Source organism: Zeugodacus cucurbitae, chromosome 4, assembly GCF_028554725.1.
Source record: "Zeugodacus cucurbitae isolate PBARC_wt_2022May chromosome 4, idZeuCucr1.2, whole genome shotgun sequence".
Classification (NCBI taxonomy): domain Eukaryota; kingdom Metazoa; phylum Arthropoda; class Insecta; order Diptera; family Tephritidae; genus Zeugodacus; species Zeugodacus cucurbitae.
Genome location: NC_071669.1, coordinates 12,077,580 through 12,096,901, shown reverse-complemented (window position 1 = coordinate 12,096,901; position 19,322 = coordinate 12,077,580). Strand labels below are relative to the sequence as shown.

The 19,322-nt window shown below is 33.9% G+C and overlaps 4 protein-coding genes across 26 annotated transcripts in view; all 4 read left to right on the top strand.

Annotated features, from left to right (window-relative positions):
• Positions 1–9,670, top strand: part of LOC105210048 (rab11 family-interacting protein 3) — a 141,490-nt gene extending 131,820 nt beyond the window's left edge. For 18 of the 23 annotated variants that reach the window (XM_011180784.3, XM_029046127.2, XM_011180833.3 and 15 more), the window contains 5 exons: positions 1,148–1,282; positions 2,302–2,755; positions 2,812–2,939; positions 3,552–3,590; positions 6,469–9,670. In XM_011180784.3, the coding sequence (XP_011179086.1) occupies positions 1,148–1,282; positions 2,302–2,755; positions 2,812–2,939; positions 3,552–3,590; positions 6,469–6,594 (882 nt within the window). In that variant the 3' untranslated portion in view covers positions 6,595–9,670. Of the gene's footprint in view, positions 1–716; positions 860–1,147; positions 1,283–2,301; positions 2,756–2,811; positions 2,940–3,551; positions 3,591–6,468 lie in introns of those variants that run through there. The other 5 variants (XM_011180844.3, XM_011180819.3, XM_011180776.3 and 2 more) reach the window with 3 other exon arrangements.
• Positions 9,671–11,935: 2,265 nt separating this feature from the next.
• On the top strand, positions 11,936–12,877 carry LOC105209999 (uncharacterized). The gene is made up of 2 exons (XM_011180713.2): positions 11,936–12,232; positions 12,299–12,877. The coding sequence occupies exons 1-2, from the start codon at positions 12,205–12,207 to the stop codon at positions 12,775–12,777; spliced, it is 507 nt and encodes a 168-aa protein (XP_011179015.1). The 5' UTR covers positions 11,936–12,204; the 3' UTR covers positions 12,778–12,877.
• A 1,881-nt stretch (positions 12,878–14,758) lies between these two features.
• On the top strand, positions 14,759–15,718 carry LOC105210010 (uncharacterized). Its single transcript, XM_011180725.2, has 2 exons — positions 14,759–14,916; positions 14,996–15,718. Exons 1-2 carry the CDS (start codon positions 14,889–14,891, stop codon positions 15,592–15,594), a joined length of 627 nt encoding a protein of 208 aa, XP_011179027.1. The 5' UTR covers positions 14,759–14,888; the 3' UTR covers positions 15,595–15,718.
• A 2,027-nt stretch (positions 15,719–17,745) lies between these two features.
• Positions 17,746–18,637, top strand: LOC105209989 (uncharacterized). Its single transcript, XM_011180704.2, has 2 exons — positions 17,746–17,987; positions 18,064–18,637. Exons 1-2 carry the CDS (start codon positions 17,960–17,962, stop codon positions 18,489–18,491), a joined length of 456 nt encoding a protein of 151 aa, XP_011179006.1. The 5' UTR covers positions 17,746–17,959; the 3' UTR covers positions 18,492–18,637.
• The last annotated feature ends 685 nt before the right edge of the window (positions 18,638–19,322 follow it).

Genomic DNA, 19,322 nt, shown 5'->3' with positions numbered 1-19,322 from the left:
GCTTGGCTGCCGGCAACGAGTGTCCAAGTTGGAGAAGTCAGTAAATAAAAAAAAGAAAAACAATATGTACTCAACAAAGCGGGCAGTAGATAATAAATGACTGACGACCATACTTAGCAAAGGGGTTAAATATGAAATATGTAGAAAATGTCAAAAACAGCGCAACAACAAAGAGCTCAAAAAAAGATAAACACCATTTATGAGCTGTATGTGAATTCGACTTACTCAAGAATTTTGCATATTTTAAGTGGCATTTTTGCGGAGTAGTAAAAATTAGCTTCTAGCTATTTATAGGCAAATGTGGGATTTGCGGCAACGCCAACACTATACATTGAACACTGAACTCAAGGCGTTAAATGCATCTGCTATTAACACCAATGCGGGCGTGTAAGATCGTCATCAAGACTACCTCATCAACTGCTGTTACTCACTCCCCTTGCGCTACCCGCTCCTTGAGTGTGTCAACAACTGTTTTACACTGACTGCAGTCAGCGAGCGGCGTAGCTCTCAGTTGTTGATGAGTGTGACGACGCATAAGACGTGTGTAAATAAAGAAATATAATTTGAGAATTCTTAAAAAAATATTCATTAAATATATTTATTAGAAGAAATGTTGCATGATTTCTTCATTTTTGGTGAATCATAAATTCGTACAGGGAATTTGATAACAAGAAATAAATATATATACATTATATTGTATAAAAAACACAAAAAAAAAAATTCTGAAAAATATTCATTTAAATCACAAGAAATCCAGCGCAAAAAATATATTTAACAAATGCATTTGAAAACACCAATGGCGGATGTGTTGCTAATTGATGATCTACTAGGCGATTTACGTGTACTAAAGAGCAGTTGTGTTAGTATTATCAGTAATTGAAAACAACTCACAAGAAATATTAATAAAATAAATTAAGTATTTCTGTGTTTGACTTTTGACTCCGTGCAATGCAACAAATCAACATTAATTGGCATGTAACCACACTAAACTCTATATATACCCACATATGTATATATTTAGAAAATATTTTCTTTATTTATGTGTCTTGCTTGCCGCTTATCAGCCGGCTGCTAATGTACTTTTCACTATCAGCACTTATTTGTTTATATTCAAGCTCACTACATTACTCTCTCTCTCTTTTTCCAGTTGGAACTGCTGCAACGTCAAGTCACCGACTTGGCTGACACACAGAATATCGCTGAGGATCGCACGACGCGCACAAAAACCGAATATGCTGTGCTGCAGACACGCTATCATATGCTCGAGGAGCAATATCGGGAGGTGAGTGAACCCATATAATATTTTTGGGACCAAAAATTGTGACAAACGTCTCTGAAGACAACAACTGACAGTTGAAGTGATGTCTGTAGCCGACTTTAAAGCGAGTTACTTGAATAGTTTTCCATGAAAATGGAGGAATTTATTGTTCTCCATTCGAGAGAAATAATTCTTGGATCATCTAATGGTCTTCATAATATCTCTGGCTGTAAAGAATCCCAAGTATTTTCTTTGAAAACAACACTGTTTCGACCATATCTGAGTTCTTAGATCTTTTGCCTAGTAAAGAGTTTCTTTCTTATGGATCTTAGCCCGAGCTTCATAGTCTTTAGATGTCTACAAAGACTGAGAAATAATGTTCGAACCATTTAATGGTCTTGATAGTAGAAAACAACACTGTTTCGATCAAATCAGAGTTATAAGATCTTTTCACTAGTAAATAGTTCGTTTCCCTTTTTCTAATGGATTTTAGCACGAGCTCCATAGTCACTGGTTCATCTTCGTCTTATATTTTTTAACAGCTTATAAATACATTCACTTTGGGAACGAATCCTCTTTTTTACGGAATTTAGTCGGTTCTGTTGTCTAACTATCACTCGTTTGATCATAATAAAATTCCACGAAAAAATTTAAAATTTTAGACCTTCAGTAGAAGACTTCATCTCAGAGATCACTTCTCTCTAAAACAATCGAGAAAGTTATGAGAGGAATTTCAAGACTGGATATGAGACCTAGTATACTCAAATTCGATAGCTTTAACTATGGTTGAGAGGTCTAAAAATTGTAATTTCCTTCTTCTATTCGAAAGTCCATTGAATTGTTCAAAGCTGGACCAGTTAGAGATTAAAATCTCCATCCCATTGAGGATCAAGCCTATCTGTTTTCTGTTTCTTAGCGGGACCCAAGAGAACTAGCCTTGTTCAAGATTGTCCAGGCGATCAATTGGAACTATTAAATTCAGTATTATTTCTTTACAATTTCAATGCCATTTTCTAAAACTACCACTTTTTCTTTCCTCACAGTCCGAATTGCGCGCCGAAGAGCGTCTGGCCGAAGAACAGAAACGCTACCGCGAACTATTGGCACGCGTCGAGCGTGAAGCGTCGCTACAGAATGAGAATTGCCAAATCAAGATCAAAACTATAGAGCTCGAAGCGAATACACTACGCGAAGAGGCACAACGCCTGCGTGTGCTCTGCGACAAACAAGCAAATGACTTGCATCGCACCGAAGAAAAATATGAATTGGCGCGCGATCAAATAGCGGCACTGCAACAGGATCTCGATGAGGCGGTGCAGCGTGAACGCAAATACGAAGATGATAAGAAGGCGGCCGAAGAGCTCATGTTGGAGTTGAGTAAAGAATTGGAACGATTGCGCGCCGAAACGGGGCCAGCGCTGCCAACCACCTCGCCGGAGACAATAAGACTGGAAGAGCTGCATCAGGAGCTAGAGGAGATGCGGCAGAAGAACAAAGGTATGTTGAAATATAATTTATTGTAGAGAGAATTTGAATAACACAAATCACTTTAGCTTTGGAAGAACAAAATGAGGAACTGCAGGCGCAAGTGCTCACACGCGGCGTCGAAGAGGGCCGTAATCTGCTGAACGGCACACTGAATAGCTTGGCGCAAGAGCTAGAGGAAATGTCACAAGCACAGGTGGGTGGCGCATGCCGATTTTAATATTACTTTTTAAATATATACTTGAAACACTGCTTTGGTGCACACTATGAGCTTTCACAGTCTACAAAAGCTTTCGCTCTAACCCCGACGCTCATGCTTACGCGCACACAGCACACAACAAATACACACGCCGCATACACTCGCTGGTATATAATGAAAGCTTAGCACACACATAAACACTTGCACACAACACTGCTGCAAAGCTTTCGAATTAGTTTTACAAAGCTTGAGCTTTTATGCAAAGCTTTTAATAAGGAGCTTGCAATAAATTTACAAGAGTAATAGTTTATTATTATTTTTTTAAGCCATTTATTTGATCTTTATTATTTTTTTGTGCTACCACCTGGCTGAGCTTAAAAGCTTTGCCTTATTTTTTATATGATTTTATTTATTTGTTTATAATTTTCAGTTTAGGAATTTTTCAGTTTTGTCTTGTCGCTCGTTTATTTATAGTTTCTTTCTTTCGTGTCCTCACTCACACACAGTTTCTCGTATACATCCCGTTATATCGCTCACTTTATCTATGTATATGTATATGTTGTTTATTATTTTGTATTCTCCTTTCTTTTATTTATTTTTTTATTACAGGATTCTGTGGATTCAGCCACATTAGCATCTCTAAGTCAGGTAATAAACAACAACAACAGTGCAAAAGTGTTTAACTAAAACAAAAGTGCAATTAATAAAATGTGTTGGAATGATTTAATATTTGGTTTGGTATTGGTGAATGGTTAAAGCTTTTGAGAAAATTAACTCAATTAATATTAATTCAATAAAAAATTTTTGAATAACCTAAACGAGAGAGTGTAAAGAGACTATTTCATAAAGAGAATTACAGGAGTATATAGAGCGTTATAAAATCTTTCAGAAAGCTTTGCAAGAGAGATGGTTGTCATAAAGAGCACAAATAAATAAAAAAGAGAAAAAGTTGTGTTAATTGTGAGTACTAAGTCAAATTATGATTTTAAAAAAATGTTTTAAGCAAATCAAAGCTTTACAAAAAAGTTTATGGAGATTTATTTGGAGAATGAAATGATCCGATCTTCATCATATAGCGATAAATGTGAACAATGCAAGAAAGAAATTGTGATCCGAGTGTCCGGAATAAAGCTTAATAGATCACAAATCACCTTATGTAACAAAGCTGGAATCTGGAATGAGATGGTTCCCCGAGATGCCTAGAGAAGCTAGACTCAATGAAAAATATGCCTTATGTACATAAAATAGGCTTGATAAAAAGTCTTGTGAACCAGAAAATTGGGGAATTTATTTGGCAATCTTAGAATTAAAATCTACTGTCACTCAACCCATGTCGAACTGGGTCTATTTCACGGCCGACGCTGTTGACGAACATACTCAGTGCTAAGATTCGACTTTTGACAGATATTATGCGAGTATATATTCATGAATAAAGCAAAGTTAAAACATGTCTCAAAGTCTTTGAAAACTATATTCCCAAATGACGTCCAAGTTCAGTTATTGAAATTGGGCTCCGTAAATAATGGAAAAATTTGTTCTTTAGTAGAATTTTTGTTTTTTTTTTGAATTTTTTGTTCCTATTTTTTCGAAAACATACTTAAGGACTACCTTGTGTTATAATGAAAATAAGATAGCCCTTGTGTGGAACATCGACAGTGTGTTTAAAGGATTAAAAATGATAACTAATAATCGTCAGAAAATAGAGACACCAAAGAACTAAATACATTAATTAAATAAATATTCTTTAATTACTCTTGATAATTATTTTACTTATTCTTAGTTTTAAAAAAACATTAATTAACATAAATTTTTAATTGTGGTGAATACCCACATACATACATTTATTATTATCAATTCACAAATACATACATATCATACTTTCTTCATATGTGGTCATTAATACATGGAAAACGAGGTTGTGGACATTAATTGAACAAAATTTATATTCACAAATATTTACCGAGTACCAATACTAGGTATAACTCTTTTATAGAAAAATGAGGTTAAGGTGTTCAGAACTTTTAAAAATTCCACTGACACATTGCCACAAAGCTTTAGCGACATTAAATTTAGAAACTTTTAATTATTAGGTCTACAACTTTGCTTCCGCCGTTTTCCAATAAATGTCTCTAGGGTCAAGCACTAGTCGATTAAATCGATTAAATCGTTTTATATCGATCTTGGACATTTATGTCAACATTAACCCAACAAAATATTTGTAGAGATTAGTTTGCATCCCAAACTTATTCTCAACTAAAAAAAACTGACACTTTTTGAACCGAATTCTCGACATTTGCAAGGAATACGCATGCTGCCACAAAGATGGTTAAAAGTAGTAGTTAGCGACGGCCAATAGTTTGAATAACATTTTTGTAACCGTTTTTATAAAAAAAGACTTAAATTTACAAAAAAAAAAAAAAAAAAAAACGGTGGAAGCAAAGTTGTAGACCTATAGATAGAAACTTTAAGATTAGGCATGAATGAACTTTACTTAAATTTACACTAGAGCTCTTAAAATTATTCGAATATCCGTCTGACTATTATCCGATTAACATTATTCGAATAGTCATTATACTGCAATGTTTTTCGTGATTTTCACTTTTTTCAATAAAAATAAGAAAATTAATGAATTTGTACTATTCGAATAGTCGACAACGAACTTTTAACCTAATAGTTAGTTAACAGCTTGTAATCGAATAGTAGATAACTTACAACTATCCGGATACTGCAAACCGTATATCATTATTCGAATAATGCCCTCTCCGGTTAGTCGATTAGTCGAATACCGAAAGCTCTAATTTACACGTACTATAATTTAAGCGCATATCTTATAGTTAGTTTGTTCAGCTCCTTGAAACCCTGGTTGGTCCTAGCCTAAAGATACTTATAATACATACTTTCCCTCTTTATCTTTTGAAATATTATCCACAAAGTTATTTTTTATAGTTTTTAGGGAGACATAATTTTCACCAGCAGATTGATCGGAGTTGTAGTTTACGTTTTCTAGAGTGGCCATCCATTTTTTAAATTTTCTTCTCGTTTAGTTGTTTCAATCGTAGATTTTAAAAATATTACTGATTGAATTAGATCTTGGAAATAATACTAAAAAGTATTATACCTTCATAGTTTACAATAATTGGTCGAATATACATACATGAGGATAATATTCTGTTTCTGAACTCGACGTCTTACCAGTAGTGCTACTGCTCCTCTATTTCTTGGACGTGTGTGAATCTCAAATATTACTTTTGGTTTCATTCCTATTTAATTTCAAGTGAGGTCTTTAAATATTGATTTTTTTGCAAGTTGTCTTTATAAACCATTCACTGTCTCCAATATCGAATTTCTCTTTTTGTGTCTAGATATATACACGTATTTAATTACTTTTCAAAACAAGCTCTACCCCTATCGGCTTAGAATTTCTGAACTAATATCGTAGAATCTAACTTAAATATATAAAAATAATATAAAATTTGTCATAAAAATATAATTTGCTAAACATAAATTTCAAATTTCTATTTTACAGTTGCAACAAGCCTTTCAAGAGAAGGAAGATGAGAATACCCGCCTTAAGCATTATATCGATACGATACTGTTGAACATCGTAGAGAATTACCCACAGCTATTGGAAGTCAAGCCAATTGGGAAATAAAGTGCATTTGAAGAGAAAACACTCGGCAAATAGAAGACAAGAGAAAATTATTTAATAAGTGTAACAGCAAAGCTTTTGAAGTAAGGGCAGATTTAAGAAAATGTGTGGAAATTATATTTAACATAAAATAAAATAATTTAAACACGGCCAGCGCTAGTTATGAATTTAAAACATAATTTATAGAAATTTCTTCCAAAACAACTGAGTGCTGGAACTAGATTGCAGAGGAGCTGCAAGTAAAACCGTGTGAAAGAAACTACCTTTTGTTTCAAGTTCAAAATTTTATTGCAGCCACATTTTGTGTGCTATTGGCTAATAAATTAATTACATTAAATTGATTTTGACTTTAAAATTATGTAATTTGAACTTCGTTTAAAAGTGCTGTAACGCAATGATAACACTAAGAACCATTGAGTTTTCCTAAAATAGAATTTTTTTGTTTTTAAATAATAAATATTTACATACATACAATAGAATACTATATAATTACCGGAGTCACCGGAAGCTGATGAAGAACAAATAGAGCAAATGTAACTATATATATATAAATACACATACATACATACATATATACATACTAGCATAGCCACATACTTTTATATATACGAATATACAATAAAACAAGAAAAAGTAATAATAACAATAACAATTAACTAAAAACTCTGCAAAAATAGACTTAAATTGTGTAACTAAAATAGAATTTAACAAAAATAACTAATAACAAAATCCTATATATGTATGTATATAGACAGATATTCATGTTTAGAAGCATGTAGTATGAGAACATATGCCAACAGCAAGTAGTAATACAGAACTAAATAATGCAAAGTAGCCAACAACAATTTATAATTTTATATGCAAATGTATTTTAAACAATTTTAATGATGCATTCAACAACAACAAACTATAAAGAAATTTACTAATGATTTATTTATATTTCTATGCGAAATATATATTATCCTTTGGAAGAAATATTTAATTAAAATCCTAAAATAAAATAAATAAAATAAAATAAAATAAAATAAAATAAAGTAAATAAAAAATAAAATAAAATAAAATAAAGTAAAATAAAATAAAAAATAAAATTAAATTAAATTAAACTAAAATAAATTAAAATAAAATAAAAAATAAAATAAAATTAACTTAAATTCAATTAAAATAAATTAAAATAAAATAAAAAATAAAATAAAATAAAATAAAATAAAATAAAATAAAATAAAATAAAATAAAATAAAATAAAATAAAATAAAATAAAATAAATTAAATTAAATTAAATTAAATTAAAATAAAATAAAAATAAAAAAATTAAAGAAAATAAAAAAAAAATAAAATAAAATAAATTAAAATAAAATGAAATAAAATGAAATAAAATAAAAATAAAAAAATAAAAGAAAAGAAAATAAAATAAAATAAAATAAAATAAAATAAAAGAAAATAAAAGAAAATAAAAAAAATAAAATAAAATAAAATAAAATAAAATAAAATAAAATAAAATAAAATAAAATAAAATAAAATAAATTAAATTAAATTAAATTAAATTAAATTAAAATAAAATAAAAATAAAAAAATTAAAGAAAATAAAAAAAAAATAAAATAAAATAAATTAAAATAAAATGAAATAAAATGAAATAAAATAAAAATAAAAAAATAAAAGAAAAGAAAATAAAATAAAATAAAATAAAATAAAATAAAAGAAAATAAAAGAAAATAAAAAAAATAAAATAAAATAAAATAAAATAAAAAAAATAAAATAAAATAAAATAAATAAAGTAAAATAAAATGAAATGAAATAAAATAAAAAATTAAATGAAATAATATAAAATAAATGCATTATTAACTTTATGAAAAGGAAATATTTACATAAACACTAATATTTAAGTGTGATACTTTTAAGCAAAAAACTGTTTAAGCGTAAAATCTGGCATAAAAATGTTAAAATATGTATGGGTAGTGTGAATGAAAACGAGAATAAAGAAAGAAGAAAGCGGTATATTAAAAAAACAGTTTGTTTTAGTTTACATGCATTAAATGAAAATGGAAATTATGTATAAAAGGCCTTAAAATTATTAAATTGATTTATTGATTGGAAGATAGAATTTAATATAATTTAAATTATTAAAAAATACATAAAAACAATGAGAACTTAAATAAAAATAATTTTATAATTATTTTTAAGCGTAAAAAAGTGTAAAAATGTTAAACAAATGTTTCCAGTTAAAATATTTAGTAGTTATTAATAAAAATATAAACAAAATTATTGGATCAAAAAAAATTTTATGAAAACGCATGCAATTGTTTTTGTGACACTGTTAAATTAGTTATGTTAAGGTTAAACATTTATTAGTATTTACTAAGTTTAAGCTAAATTTTAGATAAAAACTAAAATATGTGGAAATATATACATAAAAGTGAATTAGTAAACTAAGCAAATGTATGTAAATATTTATAAATAATAAGAAGAATATAAGTGCAAGTGGCGCTTTACATAGCAAAGTTGAGATATTTAAAGATTATAAAGATGGAGGAAACAAAATGAATAAATTTGCGTTGCTTAAGAATGGACAATCGCGCATAAGAATTAAATAAAAATTTAAAAAATGTAGATGTATGTGTGCATACAAAGAGAGGGGCAGTTATGAAAAAAATGAATTAAAATATTTAAATAATAATTAAAATAGAAATAATATAAATATTGAAAATAATAAATCAATAAATGTATGAATTAAAAAATTGTGAAAGCAACTAAAAAAATGAATGATCAAAATAACTTTAAACAAATAAACAAAATAGCTAACGAAATATTTTATTTAATAAAGTAAAAAACAAACGAAAATTCATAATAACTCAGTAGGTAACTAATTACTTAACAAAATATTTAAAAGTAACAATAAACAATAAAAATAAAAGTAAAATTAATCATAAATATCAATACTGCATGTTTTTAATTAACAACTAATAAAATTATCGCAAAAAAGCAGCAAAACAATAAAAAACAGGCAACTGAATTCGTCTTAAATATCATAAAAAATAGTACAAAAAATTTGTTTTCAAAATATGAGAAAAATCAAAATCAAAATCAAAAAAGCAAAAAAATCAAATTAAAAAACTACAAGCTTCCCCTTTATGTTTACAAAATTCTAATTTTTTAGAAAAAATTTCAAAACTATTGCAACACAATTGTGTTTGGTGAAAATAATGTTGAATAATACCCCATCTATGTATTTATGTTTAAGTAACTAATATAAAAGATCACTAATTTAATAATGTATTTGTAAAAAAAACAAAAATTAGCTTTAACATTTTTTAAATAAAAAACAAAAAAAAATATACATAAAAATATTTATAAAGAAAGTTTCGTAAAGTTGTTGTTATTGTTATATGTATATATGTATAACTCGATAAGGATCCTGAAATGTTCGTAGACCCGCCAGAGCGCTGCATAGTTTATCAATGACAAAGAATAAGTAAGGAAGGACCGAACATTTTATACTCTTGCAATTTAAACGGCTGAAAGGCAATAAAATACCCCCAGCTGTCTGTAAAACTTTGAAATAAGCGTCAGGACAAAGAAGAAATTACCTTCGAAAATACTCTCCTTTAAAATGTCGCGCATATTATGTGTTTCAAAGTGAAAATTATAATATACCGTTCTAATTGCTAGTTTTTAAGAAATCTATTTGGATTGGATATGCCAGTGTTATAGCTGTGAAAAATCTCTTTCATATGACACCAAGATCATCAAAATCGGTTCAGATTTACCGGAGTTATGACCATTTAAAGATTTGTGGTGCTTCACACTCATTCTCTGCTCTGCTCGGCTGGGCAGCGCAGCGCAGCAAAGTTGTGATTTTTGTAAAGCCTCAAATTGCTGATTTGTACTAGGCGCCCAGAAATGTGCAGCAGGTGGATGCTGGAAAAAATTGAGTGGTACATGTAGATATGTATGCTGGTGGAAATATATGTAGATACATATGTATATCAGCGTGCATATGTATGGGCCCGGTGGGTATATGTATGTATGCATATCTATATATGAGGCAACGGATGCATGCGGCCAACGGAAATGACCACGCCGGAAGAAAGGTCACCGGAACCGGATATGCAACTAGCACCAACTGAAACCGGATACAAAACTCCGGAAACAGGAAACGGATGTGATGTCACCGGAACCGGATATACAAATGTTGCCATCGTAAGCCGGGTATCGAAAACAGGATATAGGAAGCGGTAGTTCAGAATTCCCGGAAGTAAGATTGAAGAAAATTTAAATTTAACATGAGAATTATATTCAACCGCAAGTTTCTAGAGCCGGAAATTACTGAAACAGTCAGCTTCCTGTTTACGGAAATCTTCCGGTCGTTTCATTTCCACTTCCGTTTTGGGACTTCCGTTTCATTAAATTTATATCCGGATTGTGTTGGTGTTTAGGTCGTTTCCGGTTCCGGTTGTTCTATATCCTGTGTGTCCATTTCCGTTGGCCAGGTACATACAGAGCAAAGCAGAGGATGATTGTGGAGCACACCAATTCTTTGAATGGTCATAACTCTGGTTAATCTGAACCGATCTTGATGATCTTGGTGTCATATGAAAGGGAATTTTCACAGCTATAACAGTAATATATCCAATATATGTAAATAGTTAGGAATAAGACACGATTATTCCCCGTAGAGCTCGAACAGAAAACGATATTTTTGGAGAGGTTCAATGACCTCTGGCCGGGGTTTGTTTACATTTTAAGGGGACACTTTACTGTACCAATTCTCTCTAGGGCTCCATAAATCTTGAGTCCAACTAGAAATAGTGAAAATAGTATCTGGGATAAGAACGCCAGAATGCTCCGTACGTTTTTTATGAAAAAGTTGCCCATGAAAATCGCTTCTTCTGAAGATTTACAGGTTACCCATTCTATTTCGTATAATCCTGGATTTAGTTAATGAGACTTGCGTTTTGATTAGAGCCAACGACAAGTTAAGATTTGCTTTTATGTAGACCTTTTCGTCATTGCAGCTGACGGAGGCTGGTCGAAGTTCTTTATGAAAATATGTATAAACGGTGTGTCATGTTGTAATCGAAACCCAGAAACTGCGGCTACAAACAGTGGAGAACCCGTAACTGAAGGAGAAGTAAAATTAAACGTAAAAACCAATTGAAGAAACAATAAAAAGCAACTTTGTGTGGTTAACAAATCGATTTGAATAAACAGATAAATTAAGCGCCGCGATCAGCTGCCATCATATTGCATTTAAAGTCATTACAGATATGTATCTACACGTATATAAATACACAAACCAAAGATGAAAGGTGTGCTAATTTAATAAAAGTATCAAGATAAACCCATCAATTGACGCGCAGAGGAGTTAAAAACAAAAGAGCTTTCAATCTGCAGATTCTTACAAAGTGAGGGTGTGGTAAAAACCACACTATGTCACGAGGTGTCGAAGATGAGTAACAAATTGGACTTTGAACAAGCCAACAACAGACCAATTAACTCGAAATCAAAACAATGCTGGAACATCCATCTACTCAACTTGTAACAACCAAAAAATTTTATATAAAAAGGATACCATACATAGCTAAAGACATAACTGAGTCAAACATTTATCATACAACATGAAATTCCTTGTGCTCCTCGCTGCAAGTAAGTTTGCAACAATTAAGTATTTCATATTACAGTTATAAGCAATAAAACAACATTCCCTTCCAGTTCTCCTCTGCGTTCAAGCCTATCATATTCCATATGGATTCTATGATGGCTCATCCGAATCCAGTGAAGAGGAGTATCGCGTGCTCGTCACTTCTAATAATCAACCACCGCTGAGCTTACCAGGTGTGGGCGTGTATAGTCAACCCATTTTACAAGCGGTCAAAGTGAAAGTGCCACGCTTCGTCAGTCCGGAACTCAAGCAGCAAATTATCACACAGACCCTAGCTGCACGTGGTTTGACTCTACACACTCCACCTCCACAGCAGAGCGGTACAGTCAATGTCGCACCAACCGCCGGCTTGTTTGTACGTCAACAGCGAGCGCTTCCACTTGCAACTGTGGAAACTGGTGACGTCGCTGATAATGTCGTCATAACCGGTGAAGAGAAGGTGTCACCTATAGTACCGATAGCTCCAGCAGGATTATCAACTCCAGTAGTACCGGAAGAGCTTCTGTTCAGAGCAATTTTAGATGCATAAATCACTTACATCTTGAAATATTTTGTGTATTTTTTTTGTTATTAAACAGTACTTTACAATAAAACTGACCTCTTTTAGGGGCGCAAATTCTACACAAAAATTATTAAGTTTTAATATCGTTGTTCGATTGGTTATGATTTATTAATTGCTTATCTTTCAATATTTAAAAAAGTCTTATATATTCAAGCTGTTTCTTAGTTTCAATTGTTTCATGTTCGACCTAATAGTTTTACCCGCTTTTTTGTCGAAGATATTCCATTAATTGTGGTAATGATATCTTTGTTAAGCTCAATCATTCCTTTTATTGTATATCAATTGTGTTTCTTGGTTCCAGTTCAAGACCAAGACCAAAGCTTTTTAATGTTTTTATCGTAAAAATAATTATTTTCTGTCGAACGATCATTGATTTGAGAACTGTATATCTTTTCTAGTGGTAGACAAATTAAAAGTCTTGTTTATTTTAGACTTCATACCGCCTTTTTATCTCTACTGCATTCCGCACCAAACCGATGATCAATGTCTGAGGGAATAAGTTCATAAATAGTTTCTGGTCCCTTGAAAATTATTTTTCAATCTTCTTCTTAGTTGATTTGTCTTCAAGGCTCAGCTTACCTTACCTTACCTTAGAACAAAGAGTCCTATTGGAAGGTCACTAACTGATGATTGATTGTTCAGAGAGATGACATAGTTTATATTTGGTCATTTATGACCTCGACTACTAAGCATAATACGTAACTGTGTATGTGGATATTTACTAGGTTGGATAATCAATTCGATTTCGGGTTCCTCCATTAGATGAATTTCTTTGACATGAAACCGATATTTGTTTGATACCCGTACGCATGAAAAGTAGTTAGTGTCGGAGAAGGAGTCTTTGCAGAAGATTTTGGTCCCTTAAACATTGGCAACAGCGAATAACACAAATGATGGAATTATGAGCTGTATGAGGTATTCGACGACATTGTCATAGTTCAACGAATAAAAAAGACAGCGACTGCGCCGGCTAGGTTATGTTGTTCGATTGGACGAAAGCACCCCAGCTTTGAAAGTGTTCGATGCAGTACCCGCTGGTGGAAGCCGAGGAATAGGGAGACCTCCATTCCGTTGGAAGGACCAGGTGGAAAAGGAACTGCTTTCACTTGGTATTACCAATTGTCGCCAAACTGCCAAAGGGAGGAATGAATGACGCGCAGTTGTGGACTCGGCTATAATCACGTAAGCTGTACCCACGCCAGTCAAGAAGAAGAAGTTAGTGTATTCTGATGTCTTTTGTGAATTCAATAGTGTAAAATGAATTCCTCGGATTCAACGAAAGGCTAAAATGTGAAGTATTGAACCGAGGAAGACAGCTTCCAAGAAACTCAGTTCACAGAATCTTAAAACATATGTTAAACAACACGGTGGTTGTTGAATCATGTTTAATTGGGCTTCAAAGAGAGTACCTTAATGTATTAAGTGTGGTCGATTCCAGCTAAACAGCTTCCAACGTCCCATTTCAATCATTCAAGCAATATAAAATAAAATAAAATTGAGAAAGCAACAAGTTCAGTTGAAACAATGATTCAATGGAAAAGTAAACCCTTAGAAGTGTGTGTATATTTATATATTTAAGAGTACGTCATCAAGAACAAATAATAAATCAAATTAAAACGAAGCATGACTTGTGTACGTATGTATAATAAAGTGAAACAGATGTTACGATTAACCCAATAAATTTGCACTTTGTAAAGAAGGTGTACGGAGAAGAGTTAAGATTGAAGCAGTGAATATTAATAAATATATTGAGCATTAAGCAATAAGCAAATTTGATGAATAAAACTTGACTCAACGCATTACCGAGAAAGAGACAGCGAGATAACACCAGATCAAACTGTAAAGAACTGTTGTTGTAAAAATAATGTTTTTATAATTTTTGTGAATGTAAACAGCATGTAATTGAACCGGGTTGGACCAACTGGTAACAAGTTTCTTTAGTATTAAGACAATTGTAAGATTGATAATATTTTTAGCAGTATTAATCACTTGAGGTGTGCCCAATGTAACGATTACAATATAAAAGCCGTTACATGCAGGATTATAGACATTAACGAGCAAAGCTTAAACTTAACAACATGAAGTACCTAGTGATTTTCATCGCCGGTAAGTAAAAACCACGACTTGGAAGTTGTCAAACTCAAGCACTAAATCTAAATATCCTTTCTTCCAATTCCAAATGCAGCCTTCGTCTGCGTACAAGCGCATCACTTACCATACATAACAGTATCGGGTTCGTGGGAATCCAGCGAAGAGGAGTACAGCATTCACCTGCCCGCCACTGGTCAACGGCCACTCAGCTTACCGGGTGTTGGCATAATCAGTCGTCCTTTGCTGCAAGCGGTGAAAGTAAAAGTGCCACGCTTCGTCAGTCCTGAAATCAAACAGCAAATTATCACACAAACACTAGCGGCTAGAGGTATAAGCCTGCAAAGCTTAGCTGCACAAACTCCGACTGTGGGAGTTGCCAACGTAGCCCAAACTGCAAATGAGTTGCCGCGTCAACAGCGTCAAGTGGCCACTAAGGGTGCAACAGCAAGCACCGGTGCAGCCATAATTGATACTCTAGCAGTGTCTGCTAATCCCATCGAAACCGGTAAACAGACAACGATACCAATTACACCAGAAGTACCCAAGCTTCCTATTGTGCCACTGATTAGAGAGTTGCCAACGCTTCCAGTGGAGCCAGTGGTACCACAGCTGCAAATACAACCCTTGGCGACAGCGGTTCCCGATGTAGTGAGCGCAACCAACGCCCCCGCGGTGGTCGCTGTGCCTGTCTGAAAATAATTAATATTATTTTTATTATTACTTAATTATTATTTCATACAAAATTTAAACCCGTCAAGAAATTGTTGTAATTTTTTTAAAGTATTATGAAAAATAAAGCATATTAACTTTTTTCAAACTTCTTGTAAATATAAATATTTTTTTTTTGAGGAATTCATAAATAAATTACTCAAGCTCCTGAGCATGTGAATAAAGAAACATTGATAAAAGTGGTTTCTGCAAGATTTTTGAATTTTGTGCTGATACTAGGTTAGTTTAGGTTAGATTGTAACCAAAGGTTCCCATAGGGAAACACACGTAGGCTGTAAAAGACAGTCCTTTGTGAAACCTTGATCCCTCTAGATTACCAATTAGGAGTCGACAAAGTGCCCTGAACCTACTACAAATCTGCAGATATTTTTAACTGCTATATTCGCTTTTTCACAAGCTTGTTCGAAAAAATGAAATCCGATAAATCTTTTTCTTGAACTCGCAAAGGCGGGACATTCCAGAAGAAAGTGATGAGATGATTCCTCCTCGTCCTCCTCGATGCAGCTTCTACAGCTAGCATCCGTTAAGATTTTCAACCTTAACGCGTGGATCACGTTGGGACAGTGTCTAGTATGAACCCCTACGACTAAGAGAGACTAAGAGGTAAACTTTACTAAATGCGATGAGCTCGGTAAACCTCCAGCGGTTTACATTGGGCCAAAAGTATCTGGCGACTTTGCAAGCGCTATTGACTGACCAGCGCCTGCTTAGCCCAGACGAGGGCAACCTGCCCATTAGCAAACCGCAATAGGACAACGGTGCTCCATGCTACTAATAGAGAGACGGACGTTCCTAACCTTGCAAGCTCATCGGCATTACAATTTCCCGCGATTCCGCTGTGGCCAGGAACACAGACTAAACTAATCGAAAAGTTTAATGATACCAGCGATAGTGAAGATAGGAATTCCTTAACCAACAAACTGTGCTGAGACGCAATTAAGCATAATTAAATTAAACATGTATTTGTCCACTTTACGATGAGTTCAAGATATTCTCGTCTTAATCATAACCTCTCTCGACGAACCAAAATCAAACTCTATAAGTCGCTCATTATTCCCGTCCTGATGTATGGCGCTGAAGCGTGGACGATGACAACATCCGATGAGACGACTCTTGGGGTTTTCGAGAGAAAGGTTTTGCGCAAGATTTATGGTCCTCTAAACATTGGCAACGGCGAATACCGCAGACGATGGAACGATGAGCTGTACGATTTATACGACGACATTGACATAGTTCAGCGAATAAAAAGACAGCGGCTACAATGGCTAGGTCATGTTGTACGGATGGAAGAAAACACTCCAGCTCTGAAAGTATTCGATGCAGTACTCGCTGGAGGAAGCCGCGGAAGAGGACGACCTCCACTCCGGTGGAAAGACCAAGTGCAAAGTGACCTGGCTTCACTTGGTGTTTCCAGTTGGCGCCGAAAAGCAAAAAGGAGGAATGAGTGGCGCCCTCTGGTGGATTCGGCTATAATCGCTTAAAGCGGTTCCTACGCCAAATATATATATATAATCATGACCTAGAAGTTCGTCGCTCGATTATTCAAACTTAATGGATCTCCTTAAACATAATAAATAGAATGTCCCACAATCCATCATGAGGATTTCTTTCTGGTGCCATCTTAATTAAGTTACTTAGTGCAGTCTATATTAGGGGTTGTGTTAAGTTTTAGTTTACCATTTACATAGTTGAAGGTTTTCTAACCGAAGATTGGTATTCTATTAGTAGTGAGGAGGCAATTCATTTAGATGACCTTAAGCTGCTGGAATGAGTATCTTAATCAAGAGTATACAGGTTCAAACAATGTTTTCGAAAGCGACGAAACATCTGACTCGGCACTGACTGCGGACATCAAAGGACTACATATTTATAAGATATTTGAGTTGATGATTTTCAAATATTTCAATTAAATTTTTTCTTGACGTCGGCTCAATATGATACGTCATTAGCTGGATTTTCGAGCGATTTCCATATTTTATCCGTAGTAGAAGCGCAAAGTAATTTCTTTAACATTTCAATATTTGTGGTTTTCTCAAGTTATTTTGAGGAATGCACTCGAGTTCACAGTATTTACCTGATAACGGTATGGTGAAATTGGTTGAGGGAATATAAAGTCAAAACTTGTAAATACACAATTCGTACTCCAATACTCATAATCAAATTTACGTTGAAATACACCAAATGTGTTAGTCAGAAAAATTGCTGAAAATAAATTCAGTACCAACGAATTGGCTGACACCGCATGTTGTGAAATATTGAAATTTTCTATAAAACCGCGCATTTGAAGCGAATCTGTTTATTGTGGGAGTAAGGGTGTTGCTGAAAGAATATGAAGTTGCTTGTAATATTTTTCGCTGGTAAGTTAGCATACTATTACAGAATGTATAAAATATTAAAATTTTACATGCTTTCCTTTCACATTACGCTACGCAGCGCTGCTTACAGTGCAAGGCAAGGATTTAGGCAGACATCACGTCTATGAATACAGCGATGAAGACTATGCAGCTGAGCTTTCACCGCGTCTAGTTTTATCGCATCGTCCAGGTAAGGTTGGCGGATTACAAAGATATGTGATCCTAACCCAATATGGACAAAGATCAGCGCCAGACTTTGTGTTAGAGTCACCAACAACAGAGAGCAGTATTGTTCCTGTCGCACCAACCGCCGGCTCGTTTGTACATCAACAGCGAGAGCTTCCACTTGCAACTGCCGCCACTAAGGGTGTCTCAGTGGAAACTAGTGCCGTTGCTAACAATGTCGTCGTTGATGGTGAAGAGAAGGTGGTGCACGTAGTGCTGGCAGCACCAGCAGGATTTTCGGCTCTGGAAGTGCCAGCAGTACCTGAAGTACCATATATCTAAGTACATCCCGATGTTGTGAGCTAACCAAAGGGATCCGCTAAGTCAAACTAAGGACTTATACCTTTAAACGAGGAAAAACTTTGTAACTGTTTGATATTTGTTAATAAAGAGTGAATTCCGAGACCGGAGTGCAAAGTCACTGAAATTTTTATTAGGCCTGTTGTTATGCTCTTCGCTGTCATTGCAAAATGCTTGCTTGAAAACATGTGCGGACCCAGATTCTCAAGGTGTACAATATTATATATATATATATATTTGGCGTAGGAACCGCTTTAAGCGATTATAGTCGAATCCACCAGAGCACGCCACTCATTCCTCCTTTTTGCTTTTTGGCGCCAACTGGAAACACCAAGTGAAGCCAGGTCACTTTACACTTGGTCTTTCCACCGGAGTGGAGGTCGTCCTCTTCCGCGGCTTCCTCCAGCGGGTACTGCATCGAATACTTTCAGAGCTGGAGTGTTTTCTTCCATCCGTACAACATGACCTAGCCAGCGTAGCCGCTGTCTTTTTATTCGCTGAACTATGTCAATGTCGTCGTATAAATCGTCTGCGGTATTCGCCGTTGCCAATGTTTAGAGGACCATAAATCTTGCGCAAAACCTTTCTCTCGAAAACCCCAAGATTCGTCTCATCGGATGTTGTCATCGTCCACGCTTCAGCGCCATACATCAGGACGGGAATAATGAGTTTGATTTTGGTTCGTCGAGAGAGGACTTTACTTTTCAATTGCCTACTCAGTCCAAAGGAGCACCTGTTGGCAAGAGTGATTCTGCGTTGGATTTCAAGGCTGACATTGTTGGTGTTGTTAATGCTGGTTCCCAGATAAACAAA

Excerpts from the sequence above, each read along its gene's own strand:
- LOC105209999 (XM_011180713.2), top strand. The coding sequence starts at position 12,205 with ATGAAATTCCTTGTGCTCCTCGCTGCAA. Across the intron at positions 12,233-12,298 it reads CCTTGTGCTCCTCGCTGCAA|TTCTCCTCTGCGTTCAAGCC; the intron begins GTAAGTTTGCAA and ends ATTCCCTTCCAG.
- LOC105210010 (XM_011180725.2), top strand. The coding sequence starts at position 14,889 with ATGAAGTACCTAGTGATTTTCATCGCCG. Across the intron at positions 14,917-14,995 it reads CCTAGTGATTTTCATCGCCG|CCTTCGTCTGCGTACAAGCG; the intron begins GTAAGTAAAAAC and ends TTCCAAATGCAG.
- LOC105209989 (XM_011180704.2), top strand. The coding sequence starts at position 17,960 with ATGAAGTTGCTTGTAATATTTTTCGCTG. Across the intron at positions 17,988-18,063 it reads GCTTGTAATATTTTTCGCTG|CGCTGCTTACAGTGCAAGGC; the intron begins GTAAGTTAGCAT and ends TACGCTACGCAG.